The 21407-nt window shown below is 34.8% G+C and overlaps 1 protein-coding gene and 1 long non-coding RNA gene across 9 annotated transcripts in view; one reads left to right on the top strand and one right to left on the bottom strand.

The window, feature by feature from the left end:
- The window catches only part of ABI1 (abl interactor 1), a 121338-nt gene that overhangs the window by 95700 nt on the left and 4231 nt on the right, over positions 1–21407 (top strand). Inside the window, exons 4-11 of one of the 8 annotated variants that reach the window (XM_082740930.1) lie at positions 1228–1242; positions 1976–2076; positions 3337–3477; positions 7057–7157; positions 8102–8182; positions 12084–12257; positions 15623–15709; positions 19572–19757. In XM_082740930.1, the coding sequence (XP_082597056.1) occupies positions 1228–1242; positions 1976–2076; positions 3337–3477; positions 7057–7157; positions 8102–8182; positions 12084–12257; positions 15623–15709; positions 19572–19757 (886 nt within the window). The remainder of the gene's footprint in view (positions 1–1227; positions 1243–1975; positions 2077–3336; positions 3478–7056; positions 7158–8101; positions 8183–12083; positions 12258–15622; positions 15710–19571; positions 19758–21407) is intronic. The other 7 variants (XM_082740924.1, XM_082740931.1, XM_082740926.1 and 4 more) reach the window with 7 other exon arrangements.
- Positions 13328–15624, bottom strand: LOC309869557. The gene is made up of 2 exons (XR_014314262.1): positions 13745–15624; positions 13328–13477 (listed from the first exon to the last, which is right to left on the bottom strand). It is a non-coding gene; the product is annotated as an uncharacterized lncRNA (long non-coding RNA).

The following is a 21407-nucleotide window of genomic DNA, read 5'->3' as shown; positions in this document are numbered from 1 at the left end:
CATGACCCGAGCTGAAGGCAAAGGCCTTAACCCATTGAGCCACCCAGGCGCCCCTGGTTGACTTACTTAATGTTGCCATTATGATCACCTGCAAAATGGTAGATTCATATTTAGAAGGGCAAATGTTAAAGAAAGAATATATACAAGGTTAGACTCTGACCTAAAGATATTTCTTAAGTGGCATAGTACAAGTAGTGATGCTTTAGGAGTATACACAGTATTTCATATTATTTATAGTACATACATATATAGGCTAGTCATCTTTCATAGAAGTAGCCTTTAGGATCAAAGCAATCATTTTTAAGTTGTTTTTTTTTTTTTTTTTTTAAGATTTTATTTATTTATTTGATAGAGATCACAAGTAGGCAGAGAGGCAGACAGAGAGGAGGAAGGAGGCTTCTTGCTGAGCAAAGAGCCTGATGTGGGGCTCAATGCCAGGATCCTGAGATCATGACCTGAGCCGAAGGCAGAGGCTTAACCCACTGAGCCATTGAGGTGCCCCCATTCTTCAGTTTTGAATGTTACCTAAACTGGTTCAGAAGGAAACTTAGAACTAAAGCAGCCTCTAACTTCTTACCACTGTTGGCCTGCTCAGATTTAGATTCATAAGTTATAAATCAGAGGGTGTCTAGACCCTGTTTGTTTATGCCTTAGTTAGAATCTGGCTAAGCAGCTGCTATGCATAGGGATTTGTTTTGTGTTAAACATCAAGGGGCTAGGTCCTTTTCTGAATTTGTAAGCAACATGTGATTTTGCCTTAACATTTATAGTTTTTCAGTTTTTAAAATACTGTATTACCATCATCTAATGAATACTTGGGCATTGAATGTTCAGTAAAGCCTTAGGTCTTGTACAGTGATATGTTTAAGTAGCCTTACATTGGATGTGTTAGGTGTTTGTGTTTAAATCAGTGTTTATCATCTGTGATTCAGTTGGATTAGTTTCATAGGATAAAATATTGACCTAAGACATTATTGGACCTGCATGAGAGCAGCATAATAAAGTGGTGGTTTCCTTATGAATATATTCTTTTGAAAAAATATTTGATACACATGAATATTTCCCTGTTGCTTTTGGGTATTTTTTCTTTATAAAATATTTAAAATATTGCTGGGTAAAAGCTTATTAACATGAATTGAATAACTATAGATATAAACGTGTCCTATCAGATATAATTTATTTAGAATTAATTTCTACTTTTTCCCCCCTTTTTTTGCCAACGTAAAGTGGCTAAAAGCCAAGGTAAGAGATACTACTTATCATTTGATCCACAGTATTCCCTCTATTGTTAGAGGCTGCAGAGCCACTAAAATTTGAAAACTCTTCCTATGTCTGTCTGCTTTTTTTCCCATAGGATTTATGTAGATTAAATAAACTCAGTTCAAAGCAGCAACATTTAGCTTGGATGTGTTAATATATCAAAGATATATTGACATCTGCATTTATATAGGAACATTAATTTTGCTAACATTTATTGCTTTGCTCATTTTTTGATAGTTGCCTTGCTTTTATTGACTTACAATTAGGAGGTTTTCCAGACATATAGGACTTTGTTACTGAATTGTTAAGATAAAGATAAAGATGATTTTTATCTTAATGAATATATTAGCAAGTTGACACTGAGATCTGTATTTTTTATTCATGTACACATCTAAAAAATTTTGGGAAATCCAGTATTTGAATGCAGATAAGTTTAATCTCAGTGACTATGTTTAACAATAAAATAATGTAGAAAATCCAATAATCACACCTATATTTGCCATAAATTGGTATGAATAGCACAAGATAATAGGAGAAAAGCCAAGAGCAAGTGGTTTTTTGACTTTTTTAAAATGTAGTACCAAAGTCTGTTAATAAAACTGTCTGGGAATCCTTACTTCACATTCTGATATTAAAAAAAATAATAATACATGGTGTCAAAACACTAACAGAACAATTTGATATAAAAATAAAAGCTTTTCTTTCCACATTTTAGCATGGAAATAACCAGCCTGCAAGAACTGGCACACTGTCGAGAACAAATCCTCCTACTCAGAAACCACCAAGCCCTCCCATGTCAGGCCGGGGAACATTGGGGTAAGAATTCAACTACATTTTATAAGAAAATCGATATGCAAAAGGAAAAGATGTGTATGTGACTTAAGTAAGTATAGCGTCCTTGCTGTGGGACCCTCTCAATGTGAACTACCTTTCACAAATTCATTTTGGTTCTTACTTTCTTGAACATAATCCAAAATGAACCTCCTTGTTTTATAATGGTCTCTATAGAAGTTTATACTAGAAAGGTTCTTTTGTATATGTGTAATTAAGCATTATTTATTTTTTTATCTTCTAATTCATTTTTTGGGGGGAAAAATAAGTGTATTTCTAATGAAATTGCTGGAGGATTCCATATGGGGCTTTCACATGTGTTTACAATATTCATATTGCAGCACTTTGAATAAGCAGTGTATTTTATGTAGTTCAGCTTCATAGCCTGCAGATGTTCTTGGTGCCTGAGACTTAGGGACTCTATCTGGAGTACCCCTAATTGTGCCCTAATTGTGTTTCTGCTCATAATCAGAGGGCCTTTCATATTTGAGCTTTAGGGGTAGGCTGGCTGGAGAAACAGAAAAGATAACAGTAGGTAGCTTCTTCCTTCTCAGTGCAGTAAAAATATTGAATAATTGGTAAGACATTTCTGATAGATCATTCACCTTAACATAGGAAGGCAAATAGTAGATTTTTCATTTTTGGTTAGGGGTGAGGCATCATTATTTTATAATAAGGAATTAAGAATCAAAATTGTGCAGAATCTTAGTTTCCATTTTCATTCTGTAAATCCCTAGCCCCTGGAAAAAACATATGAAGTTATTAAATAGAAAAGTTAAAGCCATTTATTGAGAAACATGTGGCATTACATAGGATCAGAGCGTACTCATTCATGTATTTCAACACTGAGGTAGGAATAAATTGCAGGAGAGATACTTTGTTTTTTAATGTATAAGGATGGTGGCTTGTGGGTCACTGATCTGGGAATAATGTATAATTCAAAATTGAATATTACTGAGCATTAAAAGAATTACAATCATTATTTTTAGAAATAAGGTTAGAACTTTTAAATGACCCTTTCCTATGGTTTTAATAAGAAAAAGTAGCAAACTTCATTGTTTGTGTAGAGTAACAGAATTTATATACCCCAGTGAGGAATTTTTTTAAACAAAATGTATTACTACAAATTAAAGAAAAAAAAAAACTTGTGTTATACTTGTTTACAAAGAGACAATCACAGATTTGGGGGAAAATACCATTTATTCCTTCTTATTCATTAATCCTTTCTTTATTATTCTTCTTTAGACGAAATACTCCTTACAAAACCCTGGAACCTGTTAAACCCCCAACAGTTCCTAATGACTACATGACAAGTCCTGCTAGGCTCGGAAGTCAGCATAGTCCAGGCAGGACAGCTTCTTTAAACCAGAGACCAAGGACACACAGGTAAACCCTTCAATTGAGTCTTTGAATATCTGAAAGTGGGCATTACTGACTGGTGACAGACTCCTGTAAAGTTGCTGAAGTAAAGTACTGCTCTAATGCTAATATAGAATGTAAAAGATGTGAGGTACTAATATTATATATGTTTCTATAAGTAAATTTATGCCATAATTCTGCTTTTTAGGCTTTAAGTAGGTTTATACTAATTGTAGATTTGCCACCATGTTTTCTTTTTGATGGAGGTATAAATGTGTATTTGGATCAAGGCTTACAGAATGTTTTTTAAAACAGTTATTTAAAAAAGATAGAGGCAATCACTCTTAAGTATTTTTGGATAAAGGGATACCTGGGTGGCTCAGTGGGTTAAGCCTCTGCCTTCGGCTCGAGTCATGATCTCAAGGTCCTGGGATCGAGCCTCACGTCAAGCTCTCTGCTCTGCAGGGAGTCCACTTCTCAAACCCCTCTCTCTGCCTACATGTGATCTCTTTCTGTCAGATAAATAAAGTCTTTTTAAAAAAAGGTGAAATATCAGAAATTATACAACATGATTTATTAAACTTTATGAAATTGAAATAAAAAAAGACATCTTAAATCTGAGGAAATTTGTTAAGAGAGTTGATATACTAGAAAATTAAGTTGTAAAATCATATGGATTTTTAAAAAACTTGATTACGAAGCATGACATACATTCAGAAAAGCGTTCAGTCTATTAAGTATACAACTTGATGGTTTAATACAAATTGAGTATACCCACATAACCATTCCCAGATCAGGTCCCTATTAGGCCCTTTCCCAATTATAGCCTCTACTTTCTTTCCCCGAGAAGTCACCACTCTGTGTTTGGGTACTTTTATAAAGTCAGACAAATTTATTGTAGAGCTTAATTTATTTTATTATTATTTGTTATTATTAGCTTGACTTCAGCTTTATTTTATATAGTTTTTTTTAAAAAGATTTTATTTATTTATTTGACAGATATCACAAGTAGGCAGAGAGGCAGGCAGAGATAGAGAGGAGGAAGGAGGCTCCCAGCTGAGCAGAGATCCCGACACGGGGCTCCATCCCAGGACCCTGAGATCATGACCTGAGCCAAAGGCAGAGGCTTTAACCCACTGAGCCACCCAGGCTCCCCATAGCTTTATTTTATTCTTCAGTTTTATATCACTTAATAACTTTGGCAAGGAACTTCTCTTTACCTTGACTTTTAGGTTGATATATTAGATAAATTTACTAAAATCATTTTGGGGGGGATTCAGTTAAGTAGGGTATGTCAAGCCTCTTAGTTGCTGTGTAATGGAAATTTGTTATTGGTGCTGTTAATAAATAAATTATTATATTGATATCTGCAGTCACTATATCAGGTCAGGCTCAATGAGGACACCAAATTTTGTGTGTGTGTGTGTGTGTTTTTGAATAATAATTCAAAGCACGGTTTTTCTCTCTAGTGGGAGTATTAATAGTTTAATCATATTCAACATCCAGTTACTAAGCATTACTTCATGAGGTACTAGAGATATGCCCATAAGATACAGTTTAATTTTCCAGAAGCTCATTCTGTTAGAACAGGAGATCGACAAACTTTTTTTTTTTTTTTAAAGATTTTATTTATTTGTCAGAGACAGAGGGAGAGAGAGTGCGCGAGCACAGGCAGACAGAGAGGCAGGCAGAGGCAGAGGCAGAGGGAGAAGCAGGCTCCCTGCCGAGCAAGGAGCCCAATGTGGGACTCGATCCCAGGACCCTGGGATCATGACCTGAGCCGAAGGCAGCTGCTTAACCAACTGAGCCACCCAGGCGTCCCACGACAAACTTTTTAATAAAAGGCCAGATTGTTAATATTTTAGGATTAGTGGGCCTTATGGTCTCTTGTGATTATTCCGCTCTGTCATTGCAGCATGGAAGCAGCCTGGACGACACACAAGTGAATGAGCATGGCTGCATTCTAGTCAGACTCTGCATATGGAACTTAAGTTTGGATTTCATGTAATTTTAATGTGTCATAAATATTCTTCTTCTTTCAGTTTTTTTTCAACTATTTAAAAATGGAAAGAATATTCTTAGCCCACAGGTTGTAAAAATTGGGCCAGCGGCCAGATTTGGTCCAGGGGCTGTAATTTTCTAACCCTAATTTTCATGTGAGGAATAGGGCACATAAGCTAATAATTGTAGAAGAGCATAGTAAGTACAAAAACTTCATATGTCTGTGAGGCAGTGCTGGCACAAAGCAGGATATTGACCACCTGGCTTGAGGGACTAGGGAGAGACCACATTCAAGCAATTTATGGTAAACAGCTTCCTCTCTTTTTCTTTTTCTTTATTTAACATATGATAATATAATTATAGAATAATCATATTGGAGAAAAATTTTTTATTTAAGCAGTGCTAGTCTTAGCTCTCTTCAGTTTCTGGGCCTGCTATGACAGTGATGTTAATTTTTAAGACCATATGGAGCCTAAGGTTACATACATATGCATATATGTACATGTTACTAGAACAGCTGGTTAGTGTGAGGTTGTATGCCTAAAGGAACAGTAAATCCATAGGGAACAGAATTGTAAGGAATTTGTTAGAGTTTAACAGTATTGACTCTTCTAGACTGTCCCATGCTGAAGCTTCACATTTGTTGTTGTTGGTGGTGGTTTGCTCGTTTTCCAGAAAGTTTCCTGTTTTATCACCATTCTTTGAGATGGGATGGAGATTTTGGTATTAATTCCAGACTAAAGCTTGTTACACTTTCTTTTTTTAAAGATTTATTTGACAGAGATCACAACAAGTAGGCAGAGAGGCAGGAGGGGGGCGGGGGGTGTAGGCTCTCTGCCCAGCAGAGAGCCCAGTGTGGGGCTTAGTCCCAGGACCTGAGATCATGACCTGAGCTGAAGGCAGAGGCTTAACCCAATGAGCCACCCAGGCACCCCCTGGTTACACTTTCTATTAACTTCTATAGTATCTTGTACATTTTCTTTTGTGGCATCCATCATGTTGTTTTTTTAACGTCTGTTTTCCCATTTTCAGCTGTGAGCCCCTGACAACATGGTTCAAGTCTGCTTTAGTTACTGATTTTCATAGTAGGTTTTAAATGAACTTTTGTTGGATCATTGTACTAAGATTATATTGGTCATTCATTTCTCAATATGATTATCTCTTCTGATGGTTCTGTATACTGTGTTATGACTATACTGATTTCCAGTAGTTTGAGAAGTAGAGGAAAACACAAGAACTTGAAGTATTAGGGTTAAAATTGTATTGAATAGTTTTATAAACTTTTTGTTTTATGTATTTAGTACACACACACACACATAATAAAAGGAGTATTTATTGGAGTGCCTGGGTGGCTCATTGGGTTAAAGCCTCTGCCTTTGGCTCAGGTCATGATCCCAGGATCCTGGGATCGAGCCCCGCATCGGGTTCTCTGCTTAGCAGGGAGCCTGCTTCCTCCTCTCTCTCTCTCTGCCTGCCTCTCTGCCTACTTGTGATCTCTCTCTGTCAAATAAATAAAATCTTTTTTTAAAAAGAGTATTTATTGGCTTTGAATTTGTCTTTCAATAAATCTCTAGAATGGCTTTTTTCAAATTTGTTTCTTGGCAGTGGAAGCAGTGGGGGGAGTGGAAGTCGAGAAAACAGTGGAAGCAGCAGTATTGGCATTCCCATCGCCGTGCCTACACCTTCACCGCCCACTGTTGGACCAGGTATGTTGTGTATTAACCTGTTGTAATATGTGCTAGAATTTATGAGCTGTATTATGAAAGTCTGAAATAATTACATTAGATGAAATTTACTTATTATTGTGATTGTTGCTAGAAGAAATGCTAATAACAAATTTAAGAAGATTTTAAAGGACATTCTCATGGAGACATTAGGACTTTACTAGCTCTTTTTTTCTTACATAAAAGCATATTACATAACATTATTAAATAGTTTTTTGTCCATTTTTCTCTAGAAATACTTGTCTTGGGCATTAGTCAAGAATGATATTTATTATTTCAAGAGCAAACCAGTATTGCGATACTTCAAAGGATGAATGTCTTTAATATGAATTATATACCAGTGAGTTGTTTTGTGGTTATTATTTTGTTAATGTCAGTGAGTTTTGACATTGCTTTGTAGGCTGTTGTCTCAGCTCTGGCGTGAGCTTGTTCTGTGACTTTACTGCATTTATGGATAATATTCCATACATACATACGTCAGTAAAATGCCATGAATATAAAACGGGGTTAAAATAGGAAAAATTTTTTACTCTTCAGATTATAGAAAAATTTAAGAAATCTTTGCGGAGTATTAAATTAGTCCCTTGATTATTTTTGTTTTGTTTTGTAAATGAAATGACTAGTGCTAAAAATGCATATTTAATAATCAAAACTGTTAGGAAAAATTCTTAGCTTCTTAAGGAGGTTGAAAAAGAAAAAATTGCTTATAAAAATGGCATATTTTACAGTTACTGCAGGTATGAACGCAGTGTCCTTTTTACCTAGTAAAATGAATTCATATTCATTTGGTCATGCTTTTACATATGGGTGTCTGTCTTTTTTTTTTTTTTTTTCTCCCCTTTCCAAAACTTTGTACTTTCTTACTGTTTCAGAATGTTTAGTTCTCTTTCTTGTCCTCTGACCTGAATTATAAACTATTTTATTAGAAAACATTTCTGTCCCTCCTCCTTCTGGAGCTCCACCAGCACCACCTCTTCCACCACTTCTCCCAGGGAACACTGTGATAGGTGAGACTGCATAACCCCTGGAGTGATCTCATTTACTTTTTGTATTCATAATAAACTCCCTCTGTTAGACTGCTGCCTTTTATAGCTATTAGGTTGTAGGTGGTAATACAAAGGTTTAAGTGTTAATCTAATTTACACTAATTTCTTCTGGTGAAAGGCCTCTGAAGTTACACAGTTAAATGTAAAATCACATTTCTCTGAAATGTGTAATGTTTTTATGCCTAATTTGTAACCAATTTCATGTGGTTTGTATTTGTTGCTTGTTCTGATTTCTTAAGGAAAATTACAGCAGTGATTGTTCAAAAAGATATTTTTAAATGAGTAATATTTTTTACATGAAACCTCATTTGGAACTTCCTAGTGTGTACAGTCAAAGGATTGGGAAAAGATGTGGGGTGCAGGAGGAATTAAAATGGCAAGGAAAATGATGGTGCTCCTGAGGCTTTCCTGTGGATCACAGTGTGAAAAACTCTGATACAGCTCAGTACTAATGGCATCTGGGATGCCAAGAAAAAAAGATTGTTTTTTCATCAGATACATTCAAATTTTTCCTAAATCAGAGGTGACTGGATTGAGCATATTAAGAATTCCAAATATACACATAGTATGAAACTGTTCAGCCTGGAAATATACAAGAGCAATAATCTGGATAGAAATGGATAATGAAATGTTTCAAATGACAGCTGAGTTTCAGGTTGGGTGAAATAAAGCTGTCTAGCCACGTCTTTTCAAAGTATTAAAAAGGGGCAAAGGAGATAATAAAAAGACGACCCTAATAATAAAAATTATTGCCCGAAAGCCCATCTGAAAAAAAGTACCCAAGCTAGTTAATAATCAGGAAAATGAAAGTTATAATCACAATGAGATTCTATTTTATATCCACCTTGTAAGTAGAAATGTGGAAGTTCATTAGTACTCAGTATTGATGAGTATGTGTAGTAACAGGAAAGTACACTGCTGGTGGAAGTTTATTAGTTGGTACTTTGGAGGGTAATTTGTTGTTATCTAGTCAGGTTGAATACGTTTCTACCTTAGATGTAATAATTTCATTTCTAGATATTTACGATCAGAGTATGGGTTCTCAGAATATGGCTACAGGTCGATGCTGAGATCCTTTTACGGAGTTTTTAGGTCAGAACCTTAGTCACAATAATACTAATAATACTAAGATCTAGTTGTCTTTTTCATTCTCATGTATAAGAATACAGTGGAAGTTTCCAGAAGCTGTATGACTTATTATAAATTCATTGCTGTGACAGCTGACAAAATGTTTATTTGTGATTTGCATACTCATGTGTTTTAAAGATGTGTCATTTATAATTTCTATTAAAGTGATTACCTGTCTATAACCCACCTCTGCAAAAGCTTTTTGAGGTTCTCTAATTTTAAAACCATAAAATTTGAAAAACCACTGTCCTAGAGCAGTGACTTTCGGAGTGTGATTCCAGGACCAGGTGCATCATCATCACAGGGGAACTAGTTAGAAATGTAAATTCTCAGACCCCATTTTAGACCTACTCAGAAACTTTGAGGATGGGGCTCAGCAGTCTGTATTACAAGCCCTTGAGGTGAAATTCTGATCAGTGCTGAAGTTTGAGAACCAATATTTTAGAGAAACTCAGGAACCATATTTAGGAATGTTCACAGTAGTAGCATTAATATTAGCGAAAATCCGGATGCAACCCAAATGTTTACTTACAATAGAATGGATAAATAAATTGTGGCATTCTCACATGCAAATAAAAAAAAAAAAAAAGGATGATCAGTATTCACCAGGGATGAATCTTAAATAAAAAAACAAAACAGAAAGCCAGCAGCATGTATAATTACTCCATTATAAAAGTTTATAACTTCTCTGTGTGTTGTGTATTGTTCAAGGTCACATATATCTGTGATTTAAAAAAGGAAACAAAAAAGAATATTTAACGCCTTTTGGGTTTTGGGATCCAGGAGGCACAAACAGGAAGCTTTGGTGATAGTGGAAATACACTGTTGCATGGAGCTGGGTATTTATTGTATTTTTCTTTATTATATATAAAATACATATACAGATAAATTATATGTCACTATTACATGTAATTATACATAACTGCAATATTTCTGTATATAACATGTGTATAAATCATATGCCCATTGGTATTATGATTTATTACATATAAAAAAAGTAAATTCTGAAATAAGCATAGTTTGGAAATACTGAATGGTTGGTTTTCAGTTTTAAGATCAGCAAGGAAAATAACTTGGATTTCATATACTTTTTATATAATTTAGAAATAAAAGAATCATTTTACAGAGAGGTCCATTAAAAACAGCTAAAGGTTTACCTCTTAGTTCTGTGGAAACCCTAGCTATCTAGGATTTCTTATTCATGAAGGCTCTTGAGTGGAGTATTATTATTTTTATTTTTTATTTTTTAAAATTTATTTTTATTAACATATAATGCATTATTTGCTTCAGGGGTACAGGTCTGTGATTCATCAGTCATACACAGTTCACAGTGCTCACCATAGCACATGCCCTTCCCAGTGCCCATCACCCGGCCACCCCCTCCCTTTCACCCCTCTCCTCTCCAGCAACCCTCAGTTTGTTTGCTGAGATTAAGAGTCTCTTATGGTTCATCTCCCTTTCTGGTTTCATCTTGTTTCATTTTTTCTAGGGTATTATTTTAAAAATGTGTTTCTATTTAGAAAATGAACGTGGGGATGATTCAAATAATTAGTGACTGCCTGTGGCTCTGGGAACTCCAAAATGTTAAATTTATTAACACTTTTTAAAATGAACAACCTCTGCTGTATGGTTTTATGTCATAACTTGTGTATGACCTCTAGAGGAGGCTAAATTACACAACTGAATGAAAATACGCTTGTTTTACTTACTTAGTCTGCTTAGATGTTTGGGTGGGGCAAAGGGGCTAACATTAACCCTGAAGTTACTTTTGGTTGGAAAGTATGGTTAACTTTAGAGGCTTTGAACTTTATTAACCTTTTAAATATTAAACTTTTTTGAAATGTTGGTAAAGATGATGTTGAATAAAGTTTTCTGAACTGTTAGTGCTTTAGTCATTCTAGATATGCATGATAATAAAAGAAGGTTATTTTGGGTATAGCATGGGAAAAAGCCCTACAAGTATGGAGATAAATAATGGATTTTCTACATAAAGCTTCTTTAAAATTGTAAAATTATTTTACAACATCTAAAATTATTTACAGTTTTGTCAGAAAAATTTAAGTGAAAGGGGAAGTATGTTCTTAAAAGTTTAGAGATACATAACAAATCAGATACTATAAATATGTGCTTTGAAACTAGAAATTGTGCTTCTCATAAAAATGATTCTGCTAGCATATGTATTTGATTATAGCTGCTAAAACAGTAGACGGTCACTTAAATATAGCAGTATATGTGGAAAATATGCTAGCTTATGTATATTTTATAATTTAACCTGTGCTCCTAAAGATTTGGCAATGGAAAAGAAGCTTGTAAACCAACTGTTATATATTCACATCCGAAAACCGATGTGTTCCATTTCAAATTACCTTTTGGTACTTATTTTGTTGGAGAGACATAGTTCACAGGTAAAACCTATATATTCTAAAATGATACAGGAAAAATTTTATATGTAAGATTAGCGAAATACCATTTGGGATTCTGCTAAATTAAAAGGTTTAAGAATGTTACTTATTTTACTTTTGCAGCTTTCCACACAATATCTGTTTTTCCTTTTGTTTATAAGTTCAGACGGTTATTTGTGTTTTATCTTCACTTTTCTCTTTATTTTGTGCTGTGGGCTTTGAGAAGCGATAAATATTTCTTACTGAGAGTCCTCTTCTCTTTGTTCTGCCTTCGGAGGTCACATGTTGCTCAAATTCTTTGTTGGTTGCTTTTGACTAATGCTTTTCCGCAGCCCCGGGCTCAGCTCCTGGTTCCCAGTATGGCACAATGACCAGGCAGATTTCTCGACACAACTCTACCACTTCCTCGACATCTTCTGGTGGATACAGACGAACTCCCTCTGTGACTGCTCCATTTTCTGCTCAGCCTCATGTTAATGGAGGTCCACTTTATTCTCAGAATTCAAGTAAGCTTGTGCTTGGCAGGCGTACAGCAACAGTGGAGTTCCTTTTGAAGGAAATTATTTGAAGCTGTTGTTCTTGCCAGTGATAGACAACAATTGAAATCATGCTATTTCATGTTTATTTTTGCTTTAGGAAGTCAGTCCTTGAATCCTACCATTTTAAGAATTACTACTTATCACAAAAAATAATTGCTTATCACTTTCAAAAAAATTCAGATTTACTGAATATACTTACATACTAAAATTTAACTAATGGTTTAATAGGGTATTTTTATTACTATAAATAGAACTAGAGAAGAAAAATAGCGAAATTAAGCTGAGTTTATTTTTATCAGCATGTTTGACATACTTTAGTAGCAGTGAAAGAAAGAACATTGGAAATTTTTCTTTAATACAATGAAATTGCTGGCTATCACTTTGAAGCTTGTTAACCTGTACTGAAATGAGTTCAAAACCATTAAAAACATTTGTGATGCCTGCTTATTCTGTCTCTAATCACTGTAACACTGGGGAGGATTTTCTTCTGGTTTCTTTCTCTTCGCGTCAAATTGCACATCTCAACACTAACTGCAGTCAGTGTTTTTAAAGGCTTAAAGATATTTAAAGATTAGCAAATAGTTTTGGCATATAATGGCAGGAAGTATGAATTGCTTAGGGTAATCATTAATTTCACTTTCCATGTTACGATGCTTAACTCAAAAAGGGAAAAACGTCTGACATGAGCTTGTTGCCCAGTATTATTGGCTTCAGGAGGCAAACCCTGGGCCTAGACTGGAGCACACTTTCTCATGTGGCGCTTGTAACTATTCTCTAGAGCTGCATGTTGTAGTAGTAAAACATCACTGAGTACTCCCGTTTCCCTAAGAAGCTGGTTTTCTCTAAGAAGTTGGTTTTCCCCAAGAAGTATAACGCATGTTCTGAACTTGTATTTTACAGCAGAGCTGTAAATTTCCAGTGTAAATTTTAGAGTTAAAGATTGTGTTCTAGCAAAAAACTAAGAAATGAAAAACACTTGAGCAAAAATGTCAAAATTTACAGATATTCCCCAAATTTATACAGTCCTTTTTCCAGACTTAAAATTTTCATCCAGATTACCTACCAAGAAACTTCACCTGTTAGAATTTTATCTCACGTTTCCCCTGATTTCCTTTTCGTAATGAAAGGTAGCTAGAGTCTGAATATTCCATGGATTTTCTGATTATTAGCCTCAGTAGTTTCATGACCTTTTCATTTTTTTTTTTTTTTTTTTTTTTTTTTTTTTAAACATCAAGGTCTTTTTTTTTTTTTTTTTTTTTTTTTAAAGGATTTTATTTATTTATTTAACAGAGAGAAATCACAAGTAGATGGAGAGGCAGGCAGAGAGAGAGAGAGGGAAGCAGGCTCCCTGCTGAGCAGAGAGCCCGATGCGGGACTTGATCCCAGGACCCTGAGATCATGACCTGAGCCGAAGGCAGCGGCTTAACCCACTGAGCCACCCAGGCGCCCCAGACCTTTTCATTTTTTTTCCCCCATAATATGTTGTGTTTTTAGATCCTATCTTTATGTTCTTTATTTTTCTTTACCTCACTTAGAAATTTAGTTCATGCTGCAAATAGGGTTTTTGATGACACTTTACCTAATTTGTGTAGTTTTATTTCAGCAGTACTCAGTGGGTTCCTATTCTTAAATAAGACCTTTTCATTACTGAGTGACTATATCTTTTAGATACTATAAAGGAAATTTGGATTCAAATTTTGAAAATATTAGGTTTCAAAAGAACTATCCCTCAATCTGAGTTACTGTTGGTGGTGTAGTGATAGTGGTAGTAGTGGTGGTTGCTGTAGTAGTAGTAGTAGTAGTAGGATGTAAATGTTTTTAGTGTTTTGATGTGCATATTTTCCCTTCTGTCCAGACGTGGTGGTAGTGACTAGTATCTTTATAGCATAGCTTTTCTTTTTCTCTCTGTACTAACCAGCATGTCTAGTTACTAAGGGTTGTTTCTAAACAAATTTTTTAGGTTTGTGGGAGGTTTGTTTTGTTTTGAAATCAAAGCTGTAACATTTTATTTATTTAAGAGCCTTCTACATCCAAAGTATCAGAATCAATGAGGACCAGTTTCATAGTGAATTGAATGTTAATTTTAGCCATATAATGAATATTAATGCAATTACATTGCTTTGGTAAGTTACTGCTGCTTTGAATACTGAACTTTTCAAATTTTTATGCTTACCAACAGAATTTATACAGCGGGTTAATTGAAACGACTTTTTGGTTAAATGATCCTTGGGAACCAATAAATTGTTTTTCTCTGTCAATTTAGTGCCATGTTTTGGTGACTGCCAGTAAACTGAATTTTGCAAAGTCAGTCCTGACTTTCTAAGCAATCTCTGGCAGTTACTGTCTTGCTAAAAATGAGACAAAATGATAAACTTAAGAATGTTTACTTCTAGTTTGCTGCAGTTTTTAATACATATGTTGTGTACGTGAGCATTTGATACCAATTTCCTATAAATTACATCCTCTCCAGTAAGAAGTTGAAGTGTTTTCAGCTACTCAGGGATTCATTATAAATTACTTTAATGCAAATAATTGAGTATTTTCACCTGTTATGAGATCAGGTTTCCTATTTTGAACAGTGATAAAATGAAGAAGGTACTTTTGAAATACTTACTATGAACCTCAGTGAACAAACAATTAACATGGTATGTGGAGCAGTCTTGTTTCATAGGAAATTTAGGAGGGATATCTTTACAAATAAAATTGTCACCTTAGAAAATACCTTGTTTTACAGTAACAAGGGTTTTTCCTGGAGAGCTATGTGTAAATTTAGATATATAATGGTTTTTAAAGGAAACCTGTGATTAGTATGTCTTTATAACAGAATAAACGGCTATTCCATAACATATATTCCATAACATAACATATTTATTTATTTGTTTATAACATGGACTCTGATTTACAACATTACCTTAAAGCTAGATATTACCTGCTAGGTTATAGCAATATGGCAAAGACAAAATATCCTGGAAATATCGCTGTTGCTTTTTTTAAAGTCTTTTTTTAGAATTCGAAAATTCATTATGAAAATGTGTGATGGTAAACTTAAATGTTCCCCCAAACAGTTAACATTAGGGTTAAATTAAATGTATTTTTAAAAAAATTAACCAGTTGGCTAAGCAACAACTCTATTTAGGTTGGCTGATGGGAACTGAAGTTGAAGAAGGTTCTGCAGGTTTTTTGTTTTTTGTTTTGTTTTGTTTTGTTTCATTTGCAAACTGTTCTTTGCATACTTATGTTTGTGGTCCTTGTAACTGACTTCTGCTTTTTGTTTGTTTCCTTTTCTTTCCTTTATCTGTTTTACTTCCCCCACACTGTGTTGTCGCTACCAGTATCTATTGCTCCACCCCCTCCCCCTATGCCTCAGTTGACTCCACAGATACCTCTCACAGGCTTCGTGGCCAGGGTGCAGGAAAACAGTAAGTTTGGGAAAACTGAGCTGTGAAGAGTAGAGGCTGTTTCCTTATAGCATGCATGGCTGATGAGTCATCATTTTCTTACTTTTATTGAGAAGCTAATCTTATCTTGAAAACAGGTGCAGATACGATTTTGAAACTGAAGAGCACGGTCTTCAGTTTTTTCTCTTGTGTGCATGATTACTGACCCATATAAATTTCAAGACTGCAACTTTCTTATGTTATTTACATGATCTAAAACATGAAATCTGATCTTTGCAGATTCTTAAGGAAAGAATAATGAAACATAAAAATTCAAATTATATGAAAACTACCAGCTTCCATTAGTTATTAGGGGAGTTAGAAGACATTTTGACATTTTGTATTCTGTTGCCAGCAAATTCTTCAGCATATAGAAAATTAAAGTATGGGGTTAAATTTATTACGCATTGGGGGCAGGGTTTTCTTTTCTCCTTTAGTTACATAAAAATTTTAGTGAAAGCTTTGTAAAAGCCTCAGATTTTTATACGGAAATAATTTTGAACCTATATAAAAATTTGTTATTACAATAAGAATGAATCTGCAAGAATAAGTAATTTATATCCAGGTTATCCATTTGAGTGTGAGACTGGCAAGCCCTTTTCTGTTTTGGCTACATGCAGGCCCGTGAGGAATATTTCTGAATACGCACACCTCCTGCTTTTAGTCTTCTCGCAGACATGTCAGTTTAATGACTTTTGGAAATTCTTTTGAATACATGGATTTGATTAGGATAGAGTAGTCTATATTACTACCTGATTGCCTTGAGGTTCCAGACGATGTGTAATCCTAACTGCCCGATCAGAGTGAGTGTTGACAAAATAAAAAATACCACAACTACTGAATTATACTAGGCCAGAGTAGCTGTTGAGATTAACATGGTAAGGTGGTCTAATAGTGATTTACTTCATTTGGGATCATTGCCATACAAATAGATTTTAGAATGGTTTCAACAAATGTGTAACCCACATGACTACCCCATCCTCCAGGAGAATACAGTGTGGCAAATTCCATTGTTCAACTTTTGCTGACCCTGTTGTGTAATTCTCCACATTTCTTCCCTTCCTCCAGTTAAATTGTTTATTCAGTGTTATGTGTGAGGCTCTAAGACAAAGTTTCTACCTTTAAGAACTATATATGATTGAATGGGCTTTTTATGAGATGTAGTTCCAAAATGTTGAAATTTCTGAGTGTAAAACCGTCCTTATTGTTAACATGTGTTTGAAAACGCTACTATGTTTAACTTACATTAAAACTTTGACATATAAAAAAGTGAATCTTATTTTTTGAAAAGAACTGAATAAGGGTAATTGCTGGTCCTTGAGCAGCCTTATAGTCAATGAGAGGATACTTTAAGATAGCCATAATAAACATCCATTTAGTGGGACCAAAGCATTATTGACTAGCATTTTGGTAAGTTTTGTAAAAAGAAATTTTATTTATTAAAGAGAGGAAGAGTGAACATGTGAGAGACAGCCTAAGCACACCAGCGGGAGGAGAGGTAGAGGAATTGAGAGATGCAGGACCCCGCCCCCCACCGCCCCACCCCTACTACTGCTAAGCAGGATGCCTGATCCCAGGACTCTGGGATCATGACCTGAGCTGAAGGCACATGCTTAACCAACTGAGCCACTCAGGCACCCCACCTCTTTTTTTTTTTTTTTAAATAGAAATTCAGTATTAATGTATTTAATTCTGGGCATGCATGGTTTTTGCTAAAGACGACTGTAGTACGGTTTTATTTTAGTTCTTTTCCTTAGACTTACAAAGTGGAATCACTTGGTCTCCTTGCACTGCACAATGTGCAGCTTTATTTAGGATCTATTTTCTTTGAAAGCATGTTAGGAAGATTGATTATAAACTGTATCAGTATCTTACATGTTTTATGGAGTACAAATTCTGTGTTCTGTTAAATATGCAGTTTCCTGTGGCAGTTAGCCTACTAAATGTGCTTCAGTTTAAGACATGCGCCCCTGAAAGAGTTCATATGTTTACATCTGTGTATGATTAACATCAGGAAGCATTTTTGAACTAATTATGTGTGGTGCTAGACAAAGGATGATGCATAGAGCATAAGATTGAGTAGACCTCTGCTCTTGTGTATATATAATTTGGAGATAAACCAGTGTAGATTCATGGCAGTTGGACATGAAGACAGTTGAGTGAAAACATGAAACTGGTAAGTTATGTATATGAGTAAATGCAATTTAGGGATTCAGGCAAACATAATTTATACCTTAAACCAAATTGAGGATAGGAGCTCTGGCTCTTTGATGTTAGGATGGATTCATACCCATTTTCTTCTCCTCTCAGTAATACTAGAAGCTTTGTGGAGAAGGTAAGGGCAAAAATAAATGGATCCAAAGTATTTGATGGAAAAAGACCTGCTTGATAGCTATCAAAATGAACATCACTACGCAGGGTTTGTTTTCTCATAGTCTTCCTCGTCCCCCAACAGGATCAAGTAAAAAAAAAAACCCACAGAATTGAAGTGGTTGTGGAGGTAGGGCTGTTATCCACAGGTGTTCTAAATCTGGATCCCTTGGTTATAGTCTCAGCACATTATTCCAAATAAGGTTGAGTAAGCTTTAAAACCTGTATTACAAAGAGATTATGACTGCATGCTTTGATCACATAAATAGCCCCAGAAATTGGCATTTGAGTTAGTATGTTAGTATTCTGAATTTCTCCCCTGCAGATATTATAGAATTCTTTGTATCAGTTTATGTCAAAACATCTTCATGTCTTTAACTTTCAAAGAAATTTGTGGATCAGAATTTTGAATTAAGAATTAGTTGTGTGTTCTATGTTTGAATTCCTTAATATTGGGAACTTGTTACCTGGTATCATAGTAGTTCAGTGAGCATAGTTCTAGCCTGACATTTTCTCATTTCACTGTTCGATTATTTAAATCACACACATACATGTACAACACCCATCTACAACTTGAGGTATGAGTCATTATTATTGGTTTGCATGATGTAAGTTCCTTTTTGTTTGTTTGTTTGTTTTTAATTACATCTTCCTGCAACACTTTTATGAATTTTTATTGTGGATGTATTCTTAGAAAATCTCCCCCATCCCATGCTTAAGTTTTACTAGCAATAATGCAAAAATTCTTAGCTTGCTTTCTGCATTTAAAATGTTGATTATGGATTGTAGATATTTTAAAAAATATTCAGTGAGATTTTGTATTAGCTTGTAATTATTTACTTTCTAATTTAATTTCTCTGGTTAAAATTTAAATAAAAGAATAAAAAGCCTACACATAGAAGCAGACCTGATACTGCCAACTTTTTTCTTGATTAAAATAGACAAAAATAAATATCCACCCACTGGAGGCTTATTTCTGAGGAACTAAAAGACAACTAAAAGCTAAAATTAGGGACCTGAATGTGCACAGTGAGTGGTAATCGAATCCTAAATGTGATGGTATACATAATATTTACAGTAGTCCAGATGAGAAATGTGACATAAGGCTTGTTTAAGGAGGTAGGCTAACTAAAGGGCGACATTTGTTCTGAAATTTGTTCTGACCCGAGCCTTGGAGTAAGGAAACTTTTTTACTCCTGTAATCCTTACATAAAAAGAGACATTGTCTCCTAACCTCCTGCATTCATTAATTTGTAGCACTTCCTAATACTCTAATTTTTAGCTCATTTTATTACTGCAAAATTATTCTTACAAGTAGTAGAAGCTCTAACACACCAAGCTTTTATTTCTAATCATTGCATGTTTTATTATAGTGCATGCTGTATACAAATTAGTGCTTTACTAAATTCTTTTAACTTACGAATTTTCATTTACTCTGATTTTTGATTCAAATCAATTATCCGAATTCTTTTAGTTGCTGATAGTCCAACTCCACCGCCACCACCTCCCCCAGATGACATTCCCATATTTGATGACTCTCCACCTCCGCCACCACCACCTCCAGTGGATTATGAAGATGAAGAGGCTGCAGTAGTTCAGTACAGTGATCCGTATGCAGATGGGGATCCTGCTTGGGCCCCCAAGAATTACATTGAGAAAGGTAAGGTACAGTCATCATTGAGTTGAGGTAAAGAAGATTTAGCCTCCTTACAGAATTTGAGAGCTGTAAAAAACATCTAGTCCATGTTTCTCAACCCTTTGAATAGCTTTACCAGCCAGCATAATTTAGTTAAGCCTTATTTCCTGTACATTTCCAATATAAAGGGATGCTCCGTGTTTATTTTTTAAGTTAAAAATATGTTACGGTGTTAGATGTGGTTTTGCAAATGACATAGGCTTCGAGCTGGAGATGAACTTGCCTGTTTGCATTTTATAAATGAAACAAATAAGGCACAGGAATGAGTTACATGACTTATGACTTACTTAAAGGAGTTAAATGACTTACTAAAGCTACACAATTAGTAAAGACTTAAAATTTCTAAGCTCTTAAAAAGAGAAACCTTTCATATCTAAATATCTTAAATTAAATTGGGACTATCATGAGAAAGAGCCTCAATTAAAGTTTTCAGTTAGTTGATCTTGTAAAAGAGAAGATAATCACTAGCATTTCAGTTCATGAAAATTATGTATAACTTTAACATCTAAATTTGTCAAAATTACCTGGCATTCACTATAATTTATGTATTAAGAAAACCATGGTAAGAAAGAAATCCCATTTTTAGAGAATTATTTGCTTTTTTTCATCCAGCTCTGTGTTGTTTTAAAATCTGTGTTTGTCGAGTTTTGAAAATGCTTGTAATGTAGTTTAAGCACGTTGGATTGCTTTCAAAACACATTCCCTCGCACTGGCCTTCACTCGGTTCACTGACGTTAAACAAGTAGCTGTAGCTCGAGACCGCAGCGCTCTTCTGTGCTGGCTTTGAATACATGGCTAAAAGGGGGATTTGCGTTTTCCTTTTGTGTGTATATTTGTGTGTGTAAATTTTTTGAGTATAGTTGACACACAGTGTTATATTCGTTTCAGGTTTACAACATAGGATTCAGCTTCTCTGTAGGTTATGCTGTGCTCCCCACAAGTGCAGCGGCCCATCTGTCCCTGTACACGCTACTCAAATACCACTGCCTACACTCTCTACGCTGTACCTTTTTAAATATTTTCAACAGTGAATATTCTACATACTGTTCAGGAAATCCTGAATATATTCTCTACCTTATGTTTAGATTCTCCTCTGCCTTTAAATAGAGATAAACGGTGGTTATATTGAGGTTGATAAACTTAGGTAGTCTTGAGTTGTGTACCTTTATTTCCTGGTTTGGAAAAGCAAATTTAACTTGAAATTGGGATTAATAGGGAGCTAATAAAAATTGCTAAATTTAAAATGATACAGTGGTTGAGACATTTGGCAATAGAGCAGAATTACAAAATGTCTTTACAAGTTGAAATAATAGTCTTTAGTGGTCATCACACGTTTTTTAAAAGACCAGATAATAAATATTGTTAACTTTTTATACATAATTAACACAGTAGCATTCTCTTCAGGTGTACAACATAACTTGACACGTTTGTATTACAAAAATGAATTATTTTTGACTTTGCCAACCATACAGTCTCTTCTTTCACAGCTACTTGGCCCTACTCTTGCAGCCCTTAAGCAGCCATAGAGAGTACTTAAGTGAGTGGATGTGTCCATGTTCAGATAAAACAAAGTTTTAATAAATTACAAAAAAAGCAATGGTTTGGATTTGGCCA

This window comes from Mustela nivalis (assembly GCF_964662115.1).
Source record: "Mustela nivalis genome assembly, chromosome: 7".
In the NCBI taxonomy this organism is placed as follows: domain Eukaryota; kingdom Metazoa; phylum Chordata; class Mammalia; order Carnivora; family Mustelidae; genus Mustela; species Mustela nivalis.
This window is presented reverse-complemented; position numbering and strand designations above follow the sequence as displayed.